General features: G+C 43.2%; 2 protein-coding genes across 6 annotated transcripts in view; one reads left to right on the top strand and one right to left on the bottom strand.

Moving 5' to 3' along the window:
- STARD13 (StAR related lipid transfer domain containing 13) overlaps positions 1 to 19,891 on the top strand; it is a 308,068-nt gene that overhangs the window by 206,877 nt on the left and 81,300 nt on the right. The gene's annotated exons all lie outside the window — the stretch shown is intronic.
- On the bottom strand, positions 548 to 14,840 carry LOC125688220 (cytoplasmic dynein 1 intermediate chain 2-like). Its single transcript, XM_048933958.1, has 2 exons — positions 8,685 to 14,840; positions 548 to 5,388 (listed from the first exon to the last, which is right to left on the bottom strand). The coding sequence occupies exons 1-2, from the start codon at positions 9,346 to 9,348 to the stop codon at positions 4,229 to 4,231; spliced, it is 1,824 nt and encodes a 607-aa protein (XP_048789915.1). The 5' UTR covers positions 9,349 to 14,840; the 3' UTR covers positions 548 to 4,228.

A 19,891-nucleotide genomic window follows, 5' to 3' on the forward strand; every position in this document is an offset into this window, starting at 1 on the left:
GTCTCATGGTAGCTCGCTTCTCCAGATGAGTATGTTACTGCAGATGGACATATTTTTAATTCTGCTTCTTTACAGCTATGTTTTCTTCTCTCTATTGAACCACTGCATATTTTTCATAAAACTAAATTACAGACATTTGCAAGGCATGCCTTGTCCACATGGATTGTTACACCCAAATGCAGTTTCTGCAAAGAGATTGTGTCAAAAAATCAAAATCATCCTCTTTGCTCTGTTTCTGAAACTAACACATATTCCAGAGAACACAGAACAGTCAGACCAGGAAAAAAAAAAAAAAGAAAAGGAAGAAAGAAATATTAGAGGGCATGTTAGTCTTTCAGTCAAAGTTTCTCAGGTTTTTTGTGGTGTTGTGCTAGGATTGAAACGTTTTTTAAAAGCATGCCAGATTTGACAAAGTTGTGATGGCTCAAGGTTGACTTCAGTAGCTGGTTTCCGGATTCCCTGTGTCCTGATCAGGAGACTGGAGGTCACGTTGAAGTCTTCCATACACGCAGTTCAGATCCCTTTTGTTTTTGCAGAGGTCTTCTGAGTCCATGGACCCAGGACGGGTGACCTCAGCACACCTCAAAACTGTTGAACCTGGAGCTCATGATGGTGCTTCTTGTTTCCAGTGCTGCTGTTGATTAAGACTCGGCCCTGGATTTCGTATCAGTGTGTCCCAGCATCCTTGTTCTTCATTTGGGAAATGGAAAGGCAGTGGTGAAGTCCGAAGCCAAACCTTTTTTCTGGAAGATGAGTATGTTAGAATTTCAGTCTGGGAAAAACAAATTAAAAATCACTTCTGATTAAACTGAATTTCTGCATCTCCTGCATGCAGCAATCCTATAGGCACATTCCTTCCCAGTTGCTCAATAATCCCAGAGCAAACTTTATGATAGAGTATCAAAGTGAGATGTCCCCACTGAAGACCAGAAAATATATATATTTTTCTCTACACTAACCTGAAAAATAGATTTTTATTTCTAAGAGAACATGAATAGCACACCAATTCCTTAAGGACTGATACTTGCATCCATTTCAAGCTTGGCAGACAACACAAATGCATTAAAGTTTAACTCCTGTTGCTTCTGTAATGTATGTGCTGTTGTAAAAACTGGAATGCATGAGGAAACTGAGGCATAAAATAGGGATCAAGGGTTCATAAAAGTATTGTTAAAATCTCAGCACGTGTGAAGAGATCAGGTTTAATATTTCATCCATTTGCAATTCAGTGGTCTTGCAGCAATGCAAATGTGATTAAGTAAAGGGTAGTCAGTGATTAAATAAAGGGTAGTCAGTTTCAATTAATTTTATTAATGACTGCAGCTGTATTCACTGTAAACACAGTTTCTGACACTTAATAGAACGATCTGACCAATAAAGCATAAATCCATCAGCTGTTTGGGCCTGGCTTCCCATCCATCTCCTGCCTTGTGATGAGAACATAACTTGGTTGCTTAGCTTCAGCAACCTTCCCCAAAAAGAATTCTTTCTTGCCCTGCAGACAAAAATAGAATCTACCACATTCTTTGGCAGTTTGATCTAGAATTAAATTCTCTTGTGCAAAAAATGCATAAGACATATGCTTACCTTTAAATTTGAACACGTGCTCACGTTTCAGATGCTGGTTCTTGTTAGGCTCTCTTCATGGAATGAAGAGATCTTCACTCTTGGATGCCACTACACTGTGATAAAATTCTCTCCCAGACTTCTTTTTCAGATGAGTGAAACTGCTGCTGCTTGTTGTACAATATCCAACGCTTTCATACTTTATGTGATTGTTTTTTGAATCCCCTCAGATCTTTTGAAATGAATGTCAAAACTGTCCTCAGCATCCTTCCTTGCTTTTTTTTTTCCTTTTTCTTTTTTTTTCCCCTGATATATGTTAAAGTTATTTTTTCCACATCACTATTTCTCCACTCAAGCTTTTTTGGAATCGTTGACTTCCAGGATGCATTTGCCCAGTCTGCGTTCCTTTTACCTCGTCTCATCTTTTTACATCATTTAATATTAATGTACATTTAAAGCACAGTGCAGATCCTGCTTTTAGCTATACCGTTCTTACCATTTCCTACCAATCTACTGTGTTTTAATCCATCCTTCAGAATACTCTTGCAATACCTGATTCGCCTTGGGCACGTCTACCATGAAATGAATCATGATCAGAGCATCTTTTCGAAAGATGCAGTCGCTCACCTGGAAAAGGAATGAGTTTTACTGCTGCAGGTTGGGGCTATTTGGCCAAATCTCTGGTGATGGAGAGCAGATGAGAAGGTGCTGGAACATTACTGATTCTGGAGAAAAAAAAGTAATTTTGTTTCTAAGGAAAGCTAGCAAATCCCCTTGCAGTAATCAAGGGGCAGGATGCTGTAATCTGAGCTTGACAGTTGAGAAGTACTGAAATGGAGGAGCAGGAAGCACGAGGGCAGTTGAGTGGGACATGAGTAGCATGCACTGCACATTTATGGGGATGGTAATATGTTGGGCTTATTGCTTAAAGTACTGATCCACAGTGATACTGCCCTGAAACTGGTTCTTTCTTACTTCTACTATGTTTTTAGTAACTCTCCAGAAAAATGGCACATTTTAAGTTGAAAATCTCATATATTCCAGTCCGAGTCAACTTCTTGAAAATCCATTAAAGAGCAAATCATGGGCTTCTGCAAAGAGAGGCAGAAAAATCTTAAAAGCACTAAATTCAGCAATTTGGAATAAAGCTTAAAACAGGCAACATCTGTTGTTTTCAATCCCATGGGATTTTCTGCTTTTTTTTTCTCCAAATCCTGGCCCTTAAGGAAGAGCAGTGTCAGATTTAGAAAGGACGAAAAAAATGATTTATTTATGAATCAGTCTCACCCTTCAATGCACCAATTCAAAACAAAAGAACTTCTTATTGTTATTAAATATGTATTTCATCAATTCTGGTCCAATTATGAAATGAACTGTAACTACAGACATTTTATTCACTCATATTACTCACTACCAGAGTCTGAAGCTTATCTCTATATAAGCAATGAAACTTACTTGGAACATACACATGCATATCCACTTGCAGTTTGAATTAAAGAACCCTTCAGAAACTTACTACCTCATGAAGGCTAATGTGTAATATAGGAAGTTTAGTTTAGAAACAGAACTTGTTTAGAAACACAATTTCTACTTTCCAGAAACATACTGTTTATAAAGTGGAGATTTCAGAAGCTTAACAGCAAATTTACACCAGGTTAGTGTTTCAGCAAAAGAAGTTCCTTGCAAAGTCAAAGTTACACAGAATCACAGAATCACAGAATCACCCGGGTTGGAAGGGACCTCAAGGATCATGTAGCTCCAACCCCCCTGCCTAGCAGGGCCACCAAACATACACATTCAGATCAGGTTGCCCAGGACCCCGTCCAACCTGGCCTTAAACACGTCCAAGGACGGGGCATCCACAACCTCCCTGGGCAGCCCATTCCAGGGCCTAACCACTCTCCTAGTAAAGAACTTCCCCCTAACATCCAACCTAAATCTTCCCTCCTTCAACTTGGATCCATTTCCCCTAGTCCTGCTGTTGTCAGCCCTTTTGAAGAGTTTACTCCCCTCCTGGGTGTAGGTTCCCTTCAGGTATTGATAGGCTGCAATGAGGTCACCCCGCAGCCTTCTCTTCTCCAGGCTGAACAAGCCCAACTCCCTCAGCCTGTCCTCATAGGGGAGGTGCTCCAGCCCCCTGATCATCTTAGTCGCCCTCCTCTGGACCCTTTCCAAAATCTCTATGTCTTTCTTGTACTGAGGGCTCCACACCTGGACACAATACTCCAGATGGGGCCTCACAAGAGCCGAGTAGAGAGGGACAATCACCTCCCTGTCCCTGCTGGCCACCCCTCTCCTGATGGAGCCCAGGATCCCATTTGCCTTTCGAGCTGCCAGAGCGCACTGCTGGCTCATGTTCAGTCTCTCGTCCATCAGGACCCCCAGGTCCTTCTCTGCCGAGCTGCTCTCAAGGACCACTCCTCCCAGCCTGTACAGGTGCCAAAGTTAACTGTATTAAAAGTTACATAAGTCAAATAATGTGCTTGTAAGTTTTATATAGAAGTCAACAATGCAAGATCTGATTTTCAGAGATCATAACACGTTTTCCAAGTCCATGGTTGAATCCGCATACTCCCTTAAGCCATTACTGACACTTGCTCATACTTCTAAGATTCGCATCAGATCATTCACAAGCCTACCACTGCTGCCCATTTGCAGAGATCTATGCTGGGATGCAGGTTGCAGCTTCCTCTTCCGCATCAGCTCTGTTGGCATTTATTTCTGCCAGTGTTTGGCCAAACCGAGTCCACTCATCGCTGCGAGGATCTGCAATTTGCTCTCCCACATCATATATAACTATTTGGCCCTCTGAGTCACCGACAGCAATCTCTCTCCCAGTATGTGTCCATCTCACATGGTTCAGAGCAAGATTGCCCTCTACAGTAATGCTTGCAGTTGGCACCACAGTGTCATTGTTGAGATTCCACAGGTCAAGCCGGCTCGTCCCATCCACGCAGGCAAACAGGGCAGGGTGCGTTGGAGACCACATAACATCATAAACATAATCTAAGTGGTCTTCAAATGAGTAGAGAGGTTTGTTATTCTTCGTTGTCCAAAGCTTTACTGTCCAGTCAAAAGAAGAGGTGACAAAAAGATGTGAGAAGTCTACAGGTCCAACTGCTGCATGGCAGTGGATACCTGTGATTGGTCCCTGGTGTCCTTCAGACATCTCACTGATTCCAGCTTTGCTCCCGTGACGGCATGCAGTATAGACTGAGCCTTCTTCACTTCCAACAACAAAGTTGTTGACATCTCCAATAGGGAAGGACATGCAAGTAACAGCCACAGCCTCGGACTGTTTGTGAACCAGCTGCATGCTATCCAGTGGCTGGGAAATCATGTCTAGGCTCCAAGAGCATAACTTCCCATCATTTGAGATACTGATCAAGTTATGAGCATTCTGGGTCCCAACAACATTTAAACAGTAGACGGGGCGCGTGTGAGCAGCAGCTGAAAGTGGAGTTCTCTGCACTGGAGTTCTCTTATTGCTGCGATTATCCCATAGCGCGATTTGGCCCAAGTATGTGCCACCAACCAGCAAATTGGGATGAAATTTTGCAAATGTAGCTGACATTACTGCTGACTGGCAATGAAAGACGTACTCTGGTGTAGTCTTCTTGTACTTCATGTTCCACACGAGGGCCACTCCATCAGGCTCACGAGGTGCATACTCGTTGTAAGAGGCAACAAGTAATTCTGGGTACTGAGAGGACCAGTCCAAACAACAGACAACACGATGCTTTGACCAACGTTCATCAAAAAACTGCCTATTTAAGGACAGTTTTGCTCCTGCTTGAATCTCCCCTTCTTTGTCTTCTAAGTAGTGATAGTTGAGACCGGCAGTGATGAGATCCCTGTTATAAGCCTGAGGATTATAAAAAATGATTTTAGGAGACTGGGGAAGTTAGTTGATGGAGGGGGCATACAAGTAGTGTTTGCCAGTATTCCCTTGGTGGCAGGGACGAACGCTGAGATGACCAGGAAAAGCCGTCTTATAAATGCATGGCTGAGAGGCTGGTGCAAGCGCAAAAATTTTGGATTCTTTGATCATGGGGTGGTCTACTCGGCATCTGGCCTGAGGTCTGCTGATGGGAATTGCCTGTCTCCAAAAGGGAGACGGATACTTGCCCAGGAGCTGGCGGGACTTGTAGAGAGGGCTTTAAACTAGATAGGAAGGGGGAGGGGGATAAAGCCAGGCCTGCTAGAGAGCAGCCTGGGGAAGTGGTATTGGGATTAGGTGAGAGGCGAGGGGCTCAGCTGAGGTGCCTCTACACTAATGCACGCAGCATGGGCAACAAACAAGAAGAGTTGGAAGCCATTGTGCAGCAGGCAAACTATGACCTAGTTGCCATAACGGAAACGTGGTGGGATTGCTCCCACGATTGGAGTGCTGCAATGGATGGCTATAAACTCTTCAGGAAAGATAGGCAAGGAAGGTGGGGTGGTGGTGTGGCTCTCTACGTTAGAGAATGCTTTTACGCTACTGAGATTATGACTGGGGACGATAATGTTGAATCCCTATGGGTAAAGATCAGAGGAAGGGCTGACAAGACAGGCACCCTGGTGGGCGTCTGTTATAGACCTCCAAATCAAGATGAAGAAACAGACGAGGTATTCTATAAGCAGCTGGCACAAGCTGCACAGTCGTCTGCCCTTGTCCTCATGGGGGACTTTAACTTCCCTGACGTATGCTGGGAGTACAGCACAGCACAGAGGAAGCAGTCTAGGAGGTTTCTGGAATGCGTAGAGGACAACTTCCTGATACAGCTGGTCAGAGAGTCCATGAGAGGAACTGCCCCACTAGACTTGCTGTTCACAAACAGGGAAGGTTTGGTGGGAGATGTGGAGGTTGGAGGCTGTCTTGGACAGAGTGATCATGAAATGATAGACTTTGTGATTCATGGTGGAGCCTGGAGGGGGAATAGTAATACTGCTACCTTGGACTTCAGGAGGGTGGACTTTGAATTGTTCAAGGGACTAATAGGGGGAGTCCCCTGGCATTCAGTCTTAGCAAGTAAAGGGGTCCAAGAGAGCTGGTTGCTCTTCAAGAAGGAAGTCTTAAGGGCGCAGGAGCAGGCAGTCCCCCTGAGCTGCAAAATGAGCCGGCAGGGAAGAAGACCGGCGTGGATGAATAGGGAGCTATTCCTGAGGCTCCGGGAGAAAAAGAGAATCTACCGCCTGTGGAAAGAGGGACAGGCCACTCAAAATGAATACAAGGAAGTTGTTAGGATGTGTAGAGGTGAAATCAGAAAGGCAAAAGCCCAGCTTGAATTTAACCTGGCCGCTGGGGTGAAAAGGAATAAGAAACTCTTTTATAAATACATTAACAGTAAGAGGAGGACAAAAGAGAATATCCACTCTTTGCTGGATGAGGCTGGGAATGTGACCACTGAGGATAAGGAAAAGGCAGAGGTTCTGAATGCCTTCTTTACGTCTGTCTTTAAAATTCAGGCCAGTTATCCTCAGGATACCCTTCTCTCTGACCTGGTAATCTCGGCTGGGGAGCACACTAACCCCCCTGTGATTCTGAAAGAAACAGTCAGAGACCTACTGCTCCAGCTGGACTGTCACAAGTCGATGGGGCCAGATGAGATCCACCCGAGAGTGCTGAGGGAACTGGCGGAGGTGATAGCTGAGCCGCTTTCCATCATCTGTCAGCGCTCCTTGTTGACTGGTGAGGTCCCAGAAGACTGGAGGCTTGCCAATGTGACTCCCATTTATAAGAAAGGTCGTAAGGAGGATCCGGGGAACTACAGGCCTGTCAGCCTGACCTCGGTGCCAGGGAAGGTTATGGAGCAGATCATCTTGAGGGAGATCATGCGGCATGTGCAGGGTGACCGGGGGATCAGGCCTAGCCAGCATGGGTTCATGAAGGGCAGGTCCTGTTTGACCAACCTGATCTCCTTCTATGATCTAGTGACCCATCTGGTGGATGAAGGAAAGGCTGTTGATGTGGTCTACCTAGACTTCAGCAAAGCCTTTGACACCGTCTCCCACAGCATTCTCCTGCAGAAGCTGGCAGCCAGAGGCTTGGATGGGTACACTCTTGGCTGGGTAAGGAGCTGGCTGGAGGGCCGGGCACAGAGAGTGGTGGTGAATGGAGTCAAATCCAGCTGGCGACCAGTCGTGAGTGGTGTTCCGCAGGGGTCGGTGCTGGGGCCTGTCCTCTTCAATATCTTTATTGATGACCTGGATGAGGGCACTGAGCGCACCCTCAGTAAATTCGCAGATGACACCAAATTGGCTGGAAGTGTGGATCTGCCTGGGGGTAGCAAGGCCCTACAGAGGGATCTGGACAGGCTGGAGAGCTGGGCTGGAGCCAATGGGATGAGTTTCAACAAGGCCAAATGCCGGGTCCTGCACTTCTGCCACAACAACCCCAGGCGACGCTACAGGCTTGGGGCGGTGTGGCTGGAGGACTGCGTAGAGGAAATGGACCTGGGGGTATTGATTGATGCTCGGCTGAACATGAGCCAACAGTGTGCCCAGGTGGCCAAGAAGGCCAATGGCATCCTGGCTTGCATCAGAAACAGTGTTGCAAGCAGGAGCAGAGAGGTGATTGTTCCCCTATATTCAGCACTCGTGAGGCCGCACCTCGAGTACTGTGTCCAGTTTTGGGCCCCTCACTGCAAGAAAGATATTGAGGCCCTGGAAGGTGTTCAAAGGAGGGCAACAAAGCTGGTGAGGGGTCTGGAACACAGGCCATGTGAGGAGAGGCTGAAGGAGCTGAGAATGTTCAGCCTGGAGAAGAGGAGGCTCAGGGGAGACCTTATTGCTCTCTATAACTTCCTGAAGGGAGGTTGTAGTGAGCTGGGGGTCGGCCTCTTCTCTCGTGTCATTAGTGATAGGACCAGAGGGAATGGCTTCAAACTACGGCAGGGGAGATTAAGGCTGAACATTAGGAAGTATTACTTTTCAGAAAGGGTGGTCAGGCAGTGGAATGGACTGCCCAGGGAGGTGGTGGAGTCACCGAGCCTGGGGGTGTTCAAGGAAAGGCTGGATGTTGTGTTGAGGGACATGGTTTAGTGGGAGCTATTGGGAATAGGTGAACGGTTGGACTGGGTGATCTTTTAGGTCTTTTCCAACCATAGTGATTCTATGATTCTATGATTCTAAGTCTCTTCCACTGTAGTCGCAGAAAATATTGATTTGCTCAGAAAGGGCTCTTTCGACAATCCTCTTAGAGTGGTCAAAGAAACTTAAAAACTCTTCAGAATGCAAAATTTGTTGCTTTTCCTCTTCTGTAAGTTCGTGAGGGGCAGCTTCCTCCTCCTCTTCCTTTTTGAACGTTTTTACTTCCTCGGGTTCAACTAAGGGCTTTGGTGCAACCACATCATCATCTTCCTCCTCATCTTCCTTTGGCTGAGTCATAACAGGTGTTTGTGTCTCCTTTGTATACGTAACAATTTCCCGAGGAGGAAAGTCAACTTGTGTGATTTTGGCCATTCCAAGTTCAACAGGTCCACGTCTGGATCCAACGGCGCCATTGCCAGAGTCCTGGCTCCCAGCCTCACTTGGCGTACTCACGGATTTGGAAGACGGAGAGGTAGGAGGAGGGACGACAGGAGACTCCAGTGTCAAGCCCACGCTCTGAAGCAATGCTTCAGCTTCTCTTCTCTTCTTTTCAAGGTCAGATTCTTCTTGAACAGGAAGAACATCCTTCTTCTGATCAGTTTCTTTTTCCTTTCTTTCTTCCTCCTTTCTTTTCTTCTCCTCTCTGATCGGAGCCAATCGCTGCTTCTTGCGCTCCAACTCCGCCTTCAGTTCACTTTTGTCAGACATGGCTGCAACACTTAACCCTGGCGCACACGTCGGCAGCTTTTCAGCCACGTTCTGTGCCAACGTGGAAGGGTTAACAGAAAATAACGCACTGATTTATATAAAATCAGAAATATGTCTGGAAATCTGGAATCCTTGAGTAGCTAAGCCAGCTCCAGATCCTTCTCTGCTGATGAACAGAGGTCCAAATACTGTGTGAGCACAGCAGTTTTCAAATGGCCTCACAGTTATTATGCCAGATGCCAAAATTACATTTTTTTCTCGCTAATATTGTTACTATTTTGCATGCTTGTTCATCGGGACTATTAATGGTAGAGCTTTCTTTAAAGGAGATGTTGCCTGCATAATGAGGTTGGTGAAGAAAAAAATAAAAAAGAAATGGTGAAGCTATTGAGGCACATGAAAAAATTCTCTGTTCACATAACTGTTTCATTATCACATTCTACCTCAACATTTTGTCTACAGTGCTACCTCAGATCATCACTGCAGTTATTGTAATTCTTTTTTTTTTTTTTTTACAACCTTCTAGAAAAATAAAACTATTCAGAATAGCTTGGTGGACTCATAGGGATGCCAGCTAAGCAGACTGGTGTAATTACACGCTTCAAAAGTGAATTTTATGCTGATAATACATTTTATTTGTAGGGCCTGAATAGTTGGTCATGAATCAACCATCAATCAATTGTTTTGTGGGATCACAAAACAATTCAGACAAATGCACTGTTATTAATGTATTTCTAGAAGTATTCTCTTATAGGTTTTCTAACACTACATTTCAATTTATGAAGTAGATTGCATTCTGTCAAAAAAACTTGCATAATCTTTTCTTTCTTAGTGGTTTGTAAGGCTTTGAAGCAATTCTGTGATACTGAGTCAAGGTACCAAAATCTTAACACAGTGTTGTAGCTGACAGTGCAGGACTGTAAAGTGTCCTAGGATTTCCAAGTTCAGTATTAAAAAAGCAGTTGGAACGGAAAGGATTCTGCAAATGGCTACAACACTGAACAGTTCTGTAAAACAACTATAGCACCTGCAAATTCCATAGCAACAGGTATGGAAAGTGTTTTTGCAGGGTAAGCTTGCCATATGCATCAACTTATTTTTTACATTGTGCCATGAAGCCAGAACATGGACTTGCTGAATTTTACGGTGATCTGGAAATTAACTGGCTTGCTATGCAGATTTTTGTCTTAAGAAGAGAATGAAGTTGATTGCACAATATCGATAAGAGCTTTTTTGTCATAAAATCATAGAATGGCCTGGGTTGAAAAGGACCACAAAGATCATCTAATTTCAACCCCCTGCTGTGTGCAGGGTCACCAGTCACCAGACCAGGCTGCCCAGAGCCCCATCCAGCCTGGCCTTGAATGCCTGCAGGGATGGGGCATCCACAGCCTCCTTGGGCAACCTGTTCCAGTGTGTCACCACCCTTCTGAGTGAAAAAGTTCCTCCTAAGTCTAATGAGCATGATATGATAAGCATATACCTGGAAATTTAAATACTATCCCACTTGCAAGTGCAAATTCATGTACTCACAGGTAATGTGAAGGGTTTTTTAGGGGCAGTCAGAGAAAGGAACATCAAATGAAAAATAGCGGTGCAGGAGCTTCATTGATTTCTTAGAGAAAGGTTGGTACTCATACATTAATAAGTGATTCTGTCCCACAAAGGGAAGGTAGTAAGAGAGCTCTTATGGGTTAGTAGTCAATATGGAGTAGTCAGTATGTTCATAGCGATATACTAGGTTAGGAACAGAGATGTGTAGGAGAGGAAACAGGAGCAAGCATTGCCAGAGATCTTCCTTAACTTGCATGCATGGCTGTTTGGTTCCTTATTTGTTTCTACCTTCGTTCCTTATCAGAACCACTGCTATTCCAGAAGGCACTGTGGCAGGGCTTGGTATGTTCAAAGCCATGAAATGCGCAGAGGCTGAGGTGTAAATAAATATGACCTATGTCATTAATATGGAGAATAAAGGGTAATACCACAAATACACATATCAAGTGTGGAAATGAATACAGAAATACGAAATGAATGTGATGCCTACAATCAGCTAAATCTCAGGATTTTATAACACACTTTCAAAGTCCTCATGACTGAATTCACCATCATGAGCTGCCTAGTTCACTTGTTCACAGCCAAAGCCAGATGAGTATAGTCAAAATAAGTAATACAGGACCAACACTGAGCAATGATATGGCACTGCAAACCCAGTCAAATGTGTGTGTGCTCTGTTAGCCCTACGTATAGAATGGAAGGATTTGTCAGAGTAAGTTGCATTGATCACCAGTCCTACCAAACGAACATCCCTTCCTGTGCTGAAAATACGATGGGCATACATTTTTTCCATTACATATGCCTGATCTCTGTCATTAGTGCTGTTGCAGCCTTTTGGTTGGTATTCAGAGCACTCCTGCAGTTCAGAGTGCAGTTCTCACTTAAAGCTCAGTGAATCAGGTGTGTGTCAGCAATCCCTGTCAGCTGCCTTTAGGTCAGCACACAGAATTCAGTACTTGTTTACCCATTTGCAAAGACCTGTTAATTGGCAGTCAGATTAACCTTAATCGTCATTCACTGTTCGCAGTCCAGATGTAATCAGCTGGAAAGCTGAGTATATGTCTCAGGGAAGGAGGTTTTAGAGGATGACTTCAGGGCTCTTGGAGGAGGTGGCTGACCGTTTGAAATTCAATTGCAGGACACATGCACAAAGAGCCACACAACAAAACTCTTTGCTTAAGCCTCCCTTCTTCCTCCCAGTTACATTCCTATTTGATTAAGAAAATGAGGTAAGAAACAGAAATGTAGGCTGAAAGGCATGTGGTCTTATGGAAGGCCTTCATTTGCATAGCCCCACTATTACCTATAGTGGTAATAACTTGTATTTGCCCACAGTCTGCATTGAAGAGTATTTCTGCATACCTCCATAAAGCTATTTTATAGAATCTTTACAACCAACACATGTATGGAAAGAATTTACAACCTCTGGAACAGATTAATTTGTTAAAGCAACATTTGTATGGCTGTATGTAACTTCAGAGCTCTATTTCCATTCTCACTAATATTGCTGCCACAGAATTGCAGTGGCACAAGGAAGGATTAGCTTAATTCCAAGCTTTATTGACGATACTAATATAATTATTATATTAAGAACTTTATTATTTTAGCTTAGTTTTGACTGCTATAAGAGTTATATATACCAGCAAAAATAAGGGAATGAAACTGTGGAGTAAAGCCTGTGACTCAGTTTAACAGTGACAACTTTATCTGAGTTTAAGCCATTTTCTATAGGATTCAAATCTAAGCCAAGCTCTGTGGCTATGTAGGATTTCTTTTTATGAATTTGGTATCATTTTGTCATTTGCAGCAGTCTTGTAAGTCTAGATGATTTAAGGTTCATTCACTGTGAGAACTGACCATCTGCTCTCAATAACTGCGAATTCACTTGCAGTATTAACAAACTGTTTCTGTGTTCTTGCATGTTTCTACAATGCCTCAAGCAACTGTTCTTTCTTTAAATGGAAAAGTCACGACAGCTGTGGGATTCACAAGACATTGGTGCTTGTCTCCTACTGCACTTCTGGCAGCAAACTGCAAAGTGCAAATAACTTTTCTAACTGCCTAATAACTGCAAACCTATTAAGCGTGACTTCTGTGACACCAGACAAAAAAACAAAAGATTAGATTAAAGAGTATGTGAACACCTGTAGCTGCTCTCAGGGCTGCCTATTAAGCAGAGCATGTTAGAAGTCAGTATGAGATAAGGATTTTGCTTCTCCTTGAGCGTCGATCAGAGAAGCTGTGTGATGCCCAGCGGAGTTTGGGCTGCAAGCAGAGAAGGGAGGCATCTGCCTCAAAAAATCCCTGCGCTGCCTTTTAGAGCTTATCACCAGCTCTTTGTAAAGGTGGGATGCAAAAAAAAAAATCTCCATGCACATTGTGCTATCCAAGTTGTATATTTAGGTGCAAACCACCTGATCACTGGTTTCTTGCAAAACAGCTGTCAGAGGAAGTTTCACTTCTTGAATAATACCCTAATATTTTGAGGTATCTGCACACAAACCAGAAGAGACTTAAATCCACAGTCCCCAAATCAATGTAATCTCTATATTCTATATATATATATTTTTTAATAGAAAGTTTGACCACAAGGTTACCAAATACATGAGGACTTTTTCAAAGAAGAGAAATAAGTGAACATTTTCACTAAGGCCATTGGCTTTCATTGGGCTGCCATGAAATTTCATTTTAGGAATAGTCTGACATAGTTATGTTGTTTAATGATCTATTGCAAAAGCATGGAAAACACCACAGAGTTTTCAGAAGACACGAAAGTATTCAATTAATCCAGACAGCAGAAGATAAAGGGACTTAAATAAGCCATAATTAAGCTGGGTTTGTGAACAGCACAATGGCAGATGAAACTCAATGTTGCTGAAAGCAGGGCAATCAATAACTGCAAAGAATAATCTGATCTGCATTGACCCTTTGTCAGTTCCTAGATAACCTGCAACAAATTATGTTTCCAAGAAGACATTTAACTCTGATTTTCAGTGCTTTGTAGCCCCGTTTTGATGCTTTCCCATTAGAGCACAGCTCTTCTGCAACTGCTCTCATCTCCAATTTTTTGGCACATCTGCTGTGTCATTCACTCAGGGTATGATGTGTCCCCCAGTGTGTTGGTTCATTCCCTTGGCCAGCGGATCCCGATCCATTCTCCTGTTTGCCTTCATCCTGCCTTATGATGACCGTCCTGCCTCTGTCTGAGCCTTCCACCTCCACTGTGCTGACCCAGTTGGGTCTTCTCTCACCTCACCTTTCTCTCACACCGACAGATACCTTCAGGTTGCTTCCCAGCATGTCAAGCCTTCTCCCCAGTGTTTCTGTCCATGTCTGTTCATCGCTTTAATTCTCCAGCAAACTCCCCTTGTTAAATCCGACTCACACTTGACATCCTTCTTGTTGACAGCTGCAGCGTGCCAGGCTCTGATGCAGTTGTGAAGGATACTCACAAGGAAGAATTTATTTTAAAAGAATCCCATTAAGTTTGACTACTTGTTTGCGCTGGGCTTGTCATGAAGGAGCAGCCACCCGCTGCCCCACACGCTCCTCCCTGTCCTGCTCCAGCAAGGTCTGTTCCATGTGAGAACAGCTGGTTGCCCCCACTGGGCTGCCAGGGACAGGAGAGGTTTAGAGATTTTAATGCTCACAGGTTTTTTAAGTTTCAGCACATTTTCCATTTCTCTTTTCCTTTTTATTCGGTTCTGGTAATCTGGGTCAGGAAAGACATAAGTGCTTCACGGCCTCTAGTGGGCAACAGCCAGAGCTGCAGGAGTTTCCAGCCCATAAATAAATCTATGGAAAACTGTTCATTTTAGCCAGTGTACAATTCCCCTGGTTTCCTATGGTAGCAAGACTTACAAAAATACACTCTTTGTGCAGTCTGTCTCTGCTGCCCACCCTCAGCAGCTTTGGGGCCTGTTAGCTGATTTCACCTAAGTTTGGTTGAAGTTGCTGAGGTCTGAAATACTGTTCCTTAGAGTTTTATGGTGATAGATGTGCTTGAGGATAAACTTCTGTCACTCTATCACAAAGGTTGTTAGTACGATGCAACTTCACGTCGTACAGGATGTTACAATAGAATAGCACAGAAAAGAAGTTGCAGATCCAAAAAAGAGCTGCTCGGAAAACCTCCGCCAATCAGGCTGGTTTGTTCATATGCTGTTGTAAGTCCTGACCCTTAATTATATTTGATAATTTGGTTGATGTAGTCTCAAAGAACACGATGTCTCTTCCATGCCACTGCCGGACAATCCTGCTGGGAGATGGAATATGATTCAGGGTGCTGGCACTGCTCATATCACTCATATCACACTGCCATTTTCATCATTTATAAGTCTGTAGGGATGCTTCAAAAACACCCACAGTTCTTTCTTTTTTTTTTTCTGCTTTCTGCTTGCTCTTTCAGACTTCTCTAGCAGTGGTATTTAAAATATGACAAGTATAAATGAAACTCGTAGGTAAACTTTTATTCAAAGTTCATACAAGCTGCTCCCATATGATAAGAACATCAGTGTGCATATTCCTTTAACTGTGGATTTGTATGAGGTAAATCCCTTAAGTTTCTTAAAACAAAGAAAAGCTTTCCTGAAAATTGGTCTTTTCTCCGTGTTTTTGCTTGGCTGTAATGAAGTGGAGAAAAGAAAACACAGCAGAACTATATTAGGCTCCCTTTGGGTTAATCCAAGAAAATAGGCCATCCTTGGCATGAGCAAGGGAAAAGTGTATCGCCTCCTTCGGCATCTGTATCACTTACTGTAGCATTGAATTTTCCCTTGAAGAACTCTTTTTCAAGTCAAATGTAGGATGCCTTGCTTCACTTAGAGCATCTGAAAATACTGTTTAAACATATTAGATTGAAGTTATAGTAAGATGATCTCAGAATGTCCCTGAAGTAGCATCTTATTGTAAAGACTTATTTTTTATCTGTGGCAGGCACTTGAAATGACAAAGTTACTGATAGTGACTTTAATGACTTTCCTGAGTTCATATGATGAATGCCAAGCCTGCAAAGAAATGACTCACAGTGAACCATGCAGCATTGTTCTTGGGTGCATAGTATTTTGAGAAGGATTTTTTCAGCCCTTTTTCCAAGAAATGATGTTTGAAAACAAAACTGGAGTGTGGTCTTTTTGTGCCAGGATGTCTCTGGTGCCTTTTCCATGCGAGGTCGACAAGACTGTCACAGACTTTTGGTCCACAAAAATGAGTCCAGCTGGGACTGTTAAAGGAGGTAGTAGAATGATATGAATGAAATAAAATCTTGTGGTCTCTGACTCTTCTAACAAATCCCTTCTTTCTGTTTGGTTGTGTTTTGGCTCTTCATTTCTATAACTAAGTAGCATCCTCTGTTGTGTACATCAGCTGTGATAGCCTCATGTGTCCTAGTAGCTTCCAAGATAATACATGTAAGCACAATTCCTCAAGCAAGTTTTGTTTTGCAGGAAGCAACACTGGAAGAATCCATTCTTTTCTTTCCCCAAAGCTGCGCAATGTACTGCCGGTTTTTGTCTCATTTGTCTTTTTCCTCTCTGTAAGGTGCTCCAAATGATCTGGAAGACAACAGAAATACGATTGGCGAAGCTCTTTTTAGTGCATGTGTGTGCATTCGTGCCTGTGATGAAAGAAAACAAATTTGTCAATAGCATAATTTACAAAAAAGCAAACTTTAGATCTTTGTGTTTCTGAAAGGTCAGGAAGACTGAGTTTCATGCCTCAAGTATGTTGAATTTTGCTTAAAAAGGGTGTTTTAAAAAGGAATCTTAAAAAAGAATGATGCTGTAAAGTAATCACAAACTGGATTCATTTGCTCTCTTCAATCAGTGTGAATATGAGAGAATCACAAACTCATTGGCACAGCTAGCATTGAGAATTTCCATCCATTCTTATAAGTGCTTGTTCAAAATAAGCTTTTGATGTGTTGATTACAGCCTGTTAAGCTCCACAGCAATTGCTCAAATGGATTGTCATGTAAGCATTTTTGTTTTCTGCTGATATTTGTGAGGATTGAGGTAGGACAGTGCAGAAAAACTTTGCCTCCCTTTGTTGCTTAGATACAGTCTTTACCTGTGATAAGTTACACTGTTCTGTTTTTCAACAAATTCCATATTAAAGTCTCCAGAAAATGCAGGGTATTCTGCACCAGGTGAGGTAAGCCTTGTAGACTTGTTTGGAGGTGGTTCTCTGTGGGAAGGCTGGAGGTCTTTGATATTCACCTATGGCTTGAAAACATCGCCTTTTTGATAGAAGTAAAAGAATGTTCTGGGACACTTGCTTTCTTTGAAGCTGAAGACTGCCTTACTATAACTAATAAGAAACTTGTAACAGGATAGCTGCTTTGAGCAGAGTTCTGCTTGTCTGTTTTCCTAAGTATGGTTATGAATTTTTGCATGAAAATGCAGGAGTTGAATTGCTGTAGGGTTTTTAAAGCCTGGCATACTTCATTCAATGCTTTTTCTACATAGAGGCTTTCAGGCATTGGAAGCATTCTGCAAATAATTAAAGCATTGCTGCATTTTGACGGTGCTTCTTACCTCTGCTCTGGAAATGCATTTTGGTCAGATCTTAAGAAAATGATAAACAGAAACATGTAAATGTTGAGGTGCTGTTGTCTTACGGCATTTACCTTGATACCTCAAGTTCCACAAGAACAAATATCGGATCCTGCACTTTGGTCACAACAACCCCAGGCAGTTCTACAGGCTTCAGGCAGAGTGGCTGGAAGACTATGTAGAGGAAACAGAGATGGGGGCATTGGTCAACACCCAACTGAACAGGAGCCAGCAGTGAGCCCAAGTGGCCAAGAAGGCCAGTGGCATCCTGTCTTGTATCAGGAGTAGGATTGCCAGCAGGAGCAGCATCCCTCTGTACGTAGCCCTGGCGAGGCCACACCTTGAGTACTGTGTTCAGTTTTGAGCCCATCACTACACAAAAGACATCAAAGCCCTGAAGCGTGTTCAGAGGACTACAAAGCTGGTGAGGGGTCTGGAGCCTTATGAGGAGTGGCTGAGGGAACTGGGATCATTTTGTCTGGAGAGGAGGCTCAGAGGTGACCGTATTGCCCTCTAAAACTACCTGAAGGGAGGTTGTAGTGAGGTGGGGGTCGACCTCATCTCTCATATAACAGCAGTAGGATGAGAGGGAACGGCCTTAAGTTGTGCCAGAGGAGATTCAGGCTGGATGTCAGGAAATTCTGCTTTTAGAGAGTGGTCAGGCGCTGTAGGGGTTGCACAGGGATGTGGTGGAATCACCGCACTCAGAAGTGTTCAAGAAATGTTTAGCTGTTGTATCGAGGGACGCGGTTTAGTGAGAAATACTGGTGATAGGTGGACAGTTGAACTGAATGGTCTTTGAGGTCTTTTCCAACCCTGATGATTCTATGATTCTGTAATTCCATTTATATTTCCATTTATATTTTAAGCAGTTTCAGATCCTGTGTGCTCAGAAACAGAGAGTTTGGGATTATCATAGTCTTATCAAACAAATTACTTGAAAAAGTCACAGATCTGGCATTGAGATTTTGTGATAGAAAGTCTATATTTGTAGCACAGTCAGTATGTTAATGACAGCTCCTGTGAGGTATGGAAGAAATTTCACCCTGGGCTGTGATCGTACCTGATTTCAAAGACGTAAGCATTCAAGCTAGAGCAGTATTTGGAATAAGGCCCTTGAAGTGTTTAGCAGTACAGGATGTTTTCTTGATGATTTACTGCTCTCCAAGTCAACTATAATCTAGCACTTGGCTGGGTATTTAGGGAACGCTCTGTTTCCATAGGTATTAGTGCTTGAAACCATTAAGTGTTCCACAGTTCTTTTACAAGAGCAGTAATTACATCCTGTCGGCAGAAATTTCTCCTGCTGTTTAATTTGGAAACCATATTCTTTTCTTCCAGTCTTTTATTGTTGTACACCACTGCTGCAACCTATCAGAAGCTGCTACATTTTCTGTCCACAATGACAGCACTCTGACCCATGCTTGGAGGATGATAAGTATGATGTCTCTCAGGATGACATTTCAGATGGTAGTTTGCTTATGACTCAAGTCATTTTAAACTGTGCTTGACTTCAGAAATTGAACTTTTCCTTGCAGTAGCAGAAGTAACTGTAGTAGCTCTTGTTTCGCTGCAGGAGAGATCCTGAGTCAGCCCCTGGGCGCACTGGGTCTTGAGACAAACGCTGATGCTGAACTTTTCTCTCTTACTTTGTGCTTTTCAAGCCTTTTATGTACAGAAGGACATTAGCACTCCAGATGATTATTGTCTGTTAGTGATGTTTTTAATTACGTATTTTCAGGACATTTTGCTGAAAACAAGATTTTTTTTTCCTCCCCTGAAGCAAACCAGTGATTCACCATTTAATATAAACTTCAGTAAAAAGTTTGACTCATGTAAAAATTCCAAGAATTTTTATTTCTGAGCTCTTTGAAGGATTTGATTGAACAACTGAAATATTTTGCTTTTGCTGTGCTTGAACTGAACCTCATGTTAAAGTGGGTTCGTACTATTCTAAGTGCAGTAATAACATTTGTGGCCCCTGGGTTTTATCGCTGCTGTGTTGACCCACAGGCGCGTGTTATCAGGAGCAGATGTTGGGGAATAGTACAGGGCAGAGGATGCAAGAGTTCCAGGAACAGGAAGACAAGGAGGAGATGGCCCTAAATCAAGGGCAGCAGTGTTGGTCCTTGGGAAGGGAAATGCGAGGGCACAGGGCTTGTTAGAGTGTTTTATGCCACCAGATGGGAGTCAGGGTGGGAATTATCACCCATTTTGACCCAAACCAAGCTGCTTTTGGCTCAGCACTGAGATCTGCCTGTTTGCAGCAAGCCAGGTGGGTTGTTGAGCAGCTGTTTGGTAGTGTGATGAGCAAATCAGGAAGATGCTGCTGGACTTTTGTAAGTGAGACTCAAGCTGTAGAGTTTTGAGTTGAAAAACATTTACATTGACTATTTAAGGGATCACATGACACAGAGATACGTCATGGAAACTACGGA

This window comes from Lagopus muta, chromosome 1 (assembly GCF_023343835.1).
Source record: "Lagopus muta isolate bLagMut1 chromosome 1, bLagMut1 primary, whole genome shotgun sequence".
In the NCBI taxonomy this organism is placed as follows: Eukaryota; Metazoa; Chordata; class Aves; order Galliformes; family Phasianidae; genus Lagopus; species Lagopus muta.

What these genes read in the sequence shown, in the direction of transcription:
- LOC125688220 (XM_048933958.1), bottom strand. Translation starts at nt 9,348, where the DNA reads ATGTCTGACAAAAGTGAACTGAAGGCGGAGTTGGAGCGCAAGAAGCAG. An exon ending in CTGCGACTACAGTGGAAGAG is followed by an intron (nt 5,389 to 8,684) that starts ACTTAGAATCAT and finishes TCAACTATCACT; the next exon opens with ACTTAGAAGACAAAGAAGGG.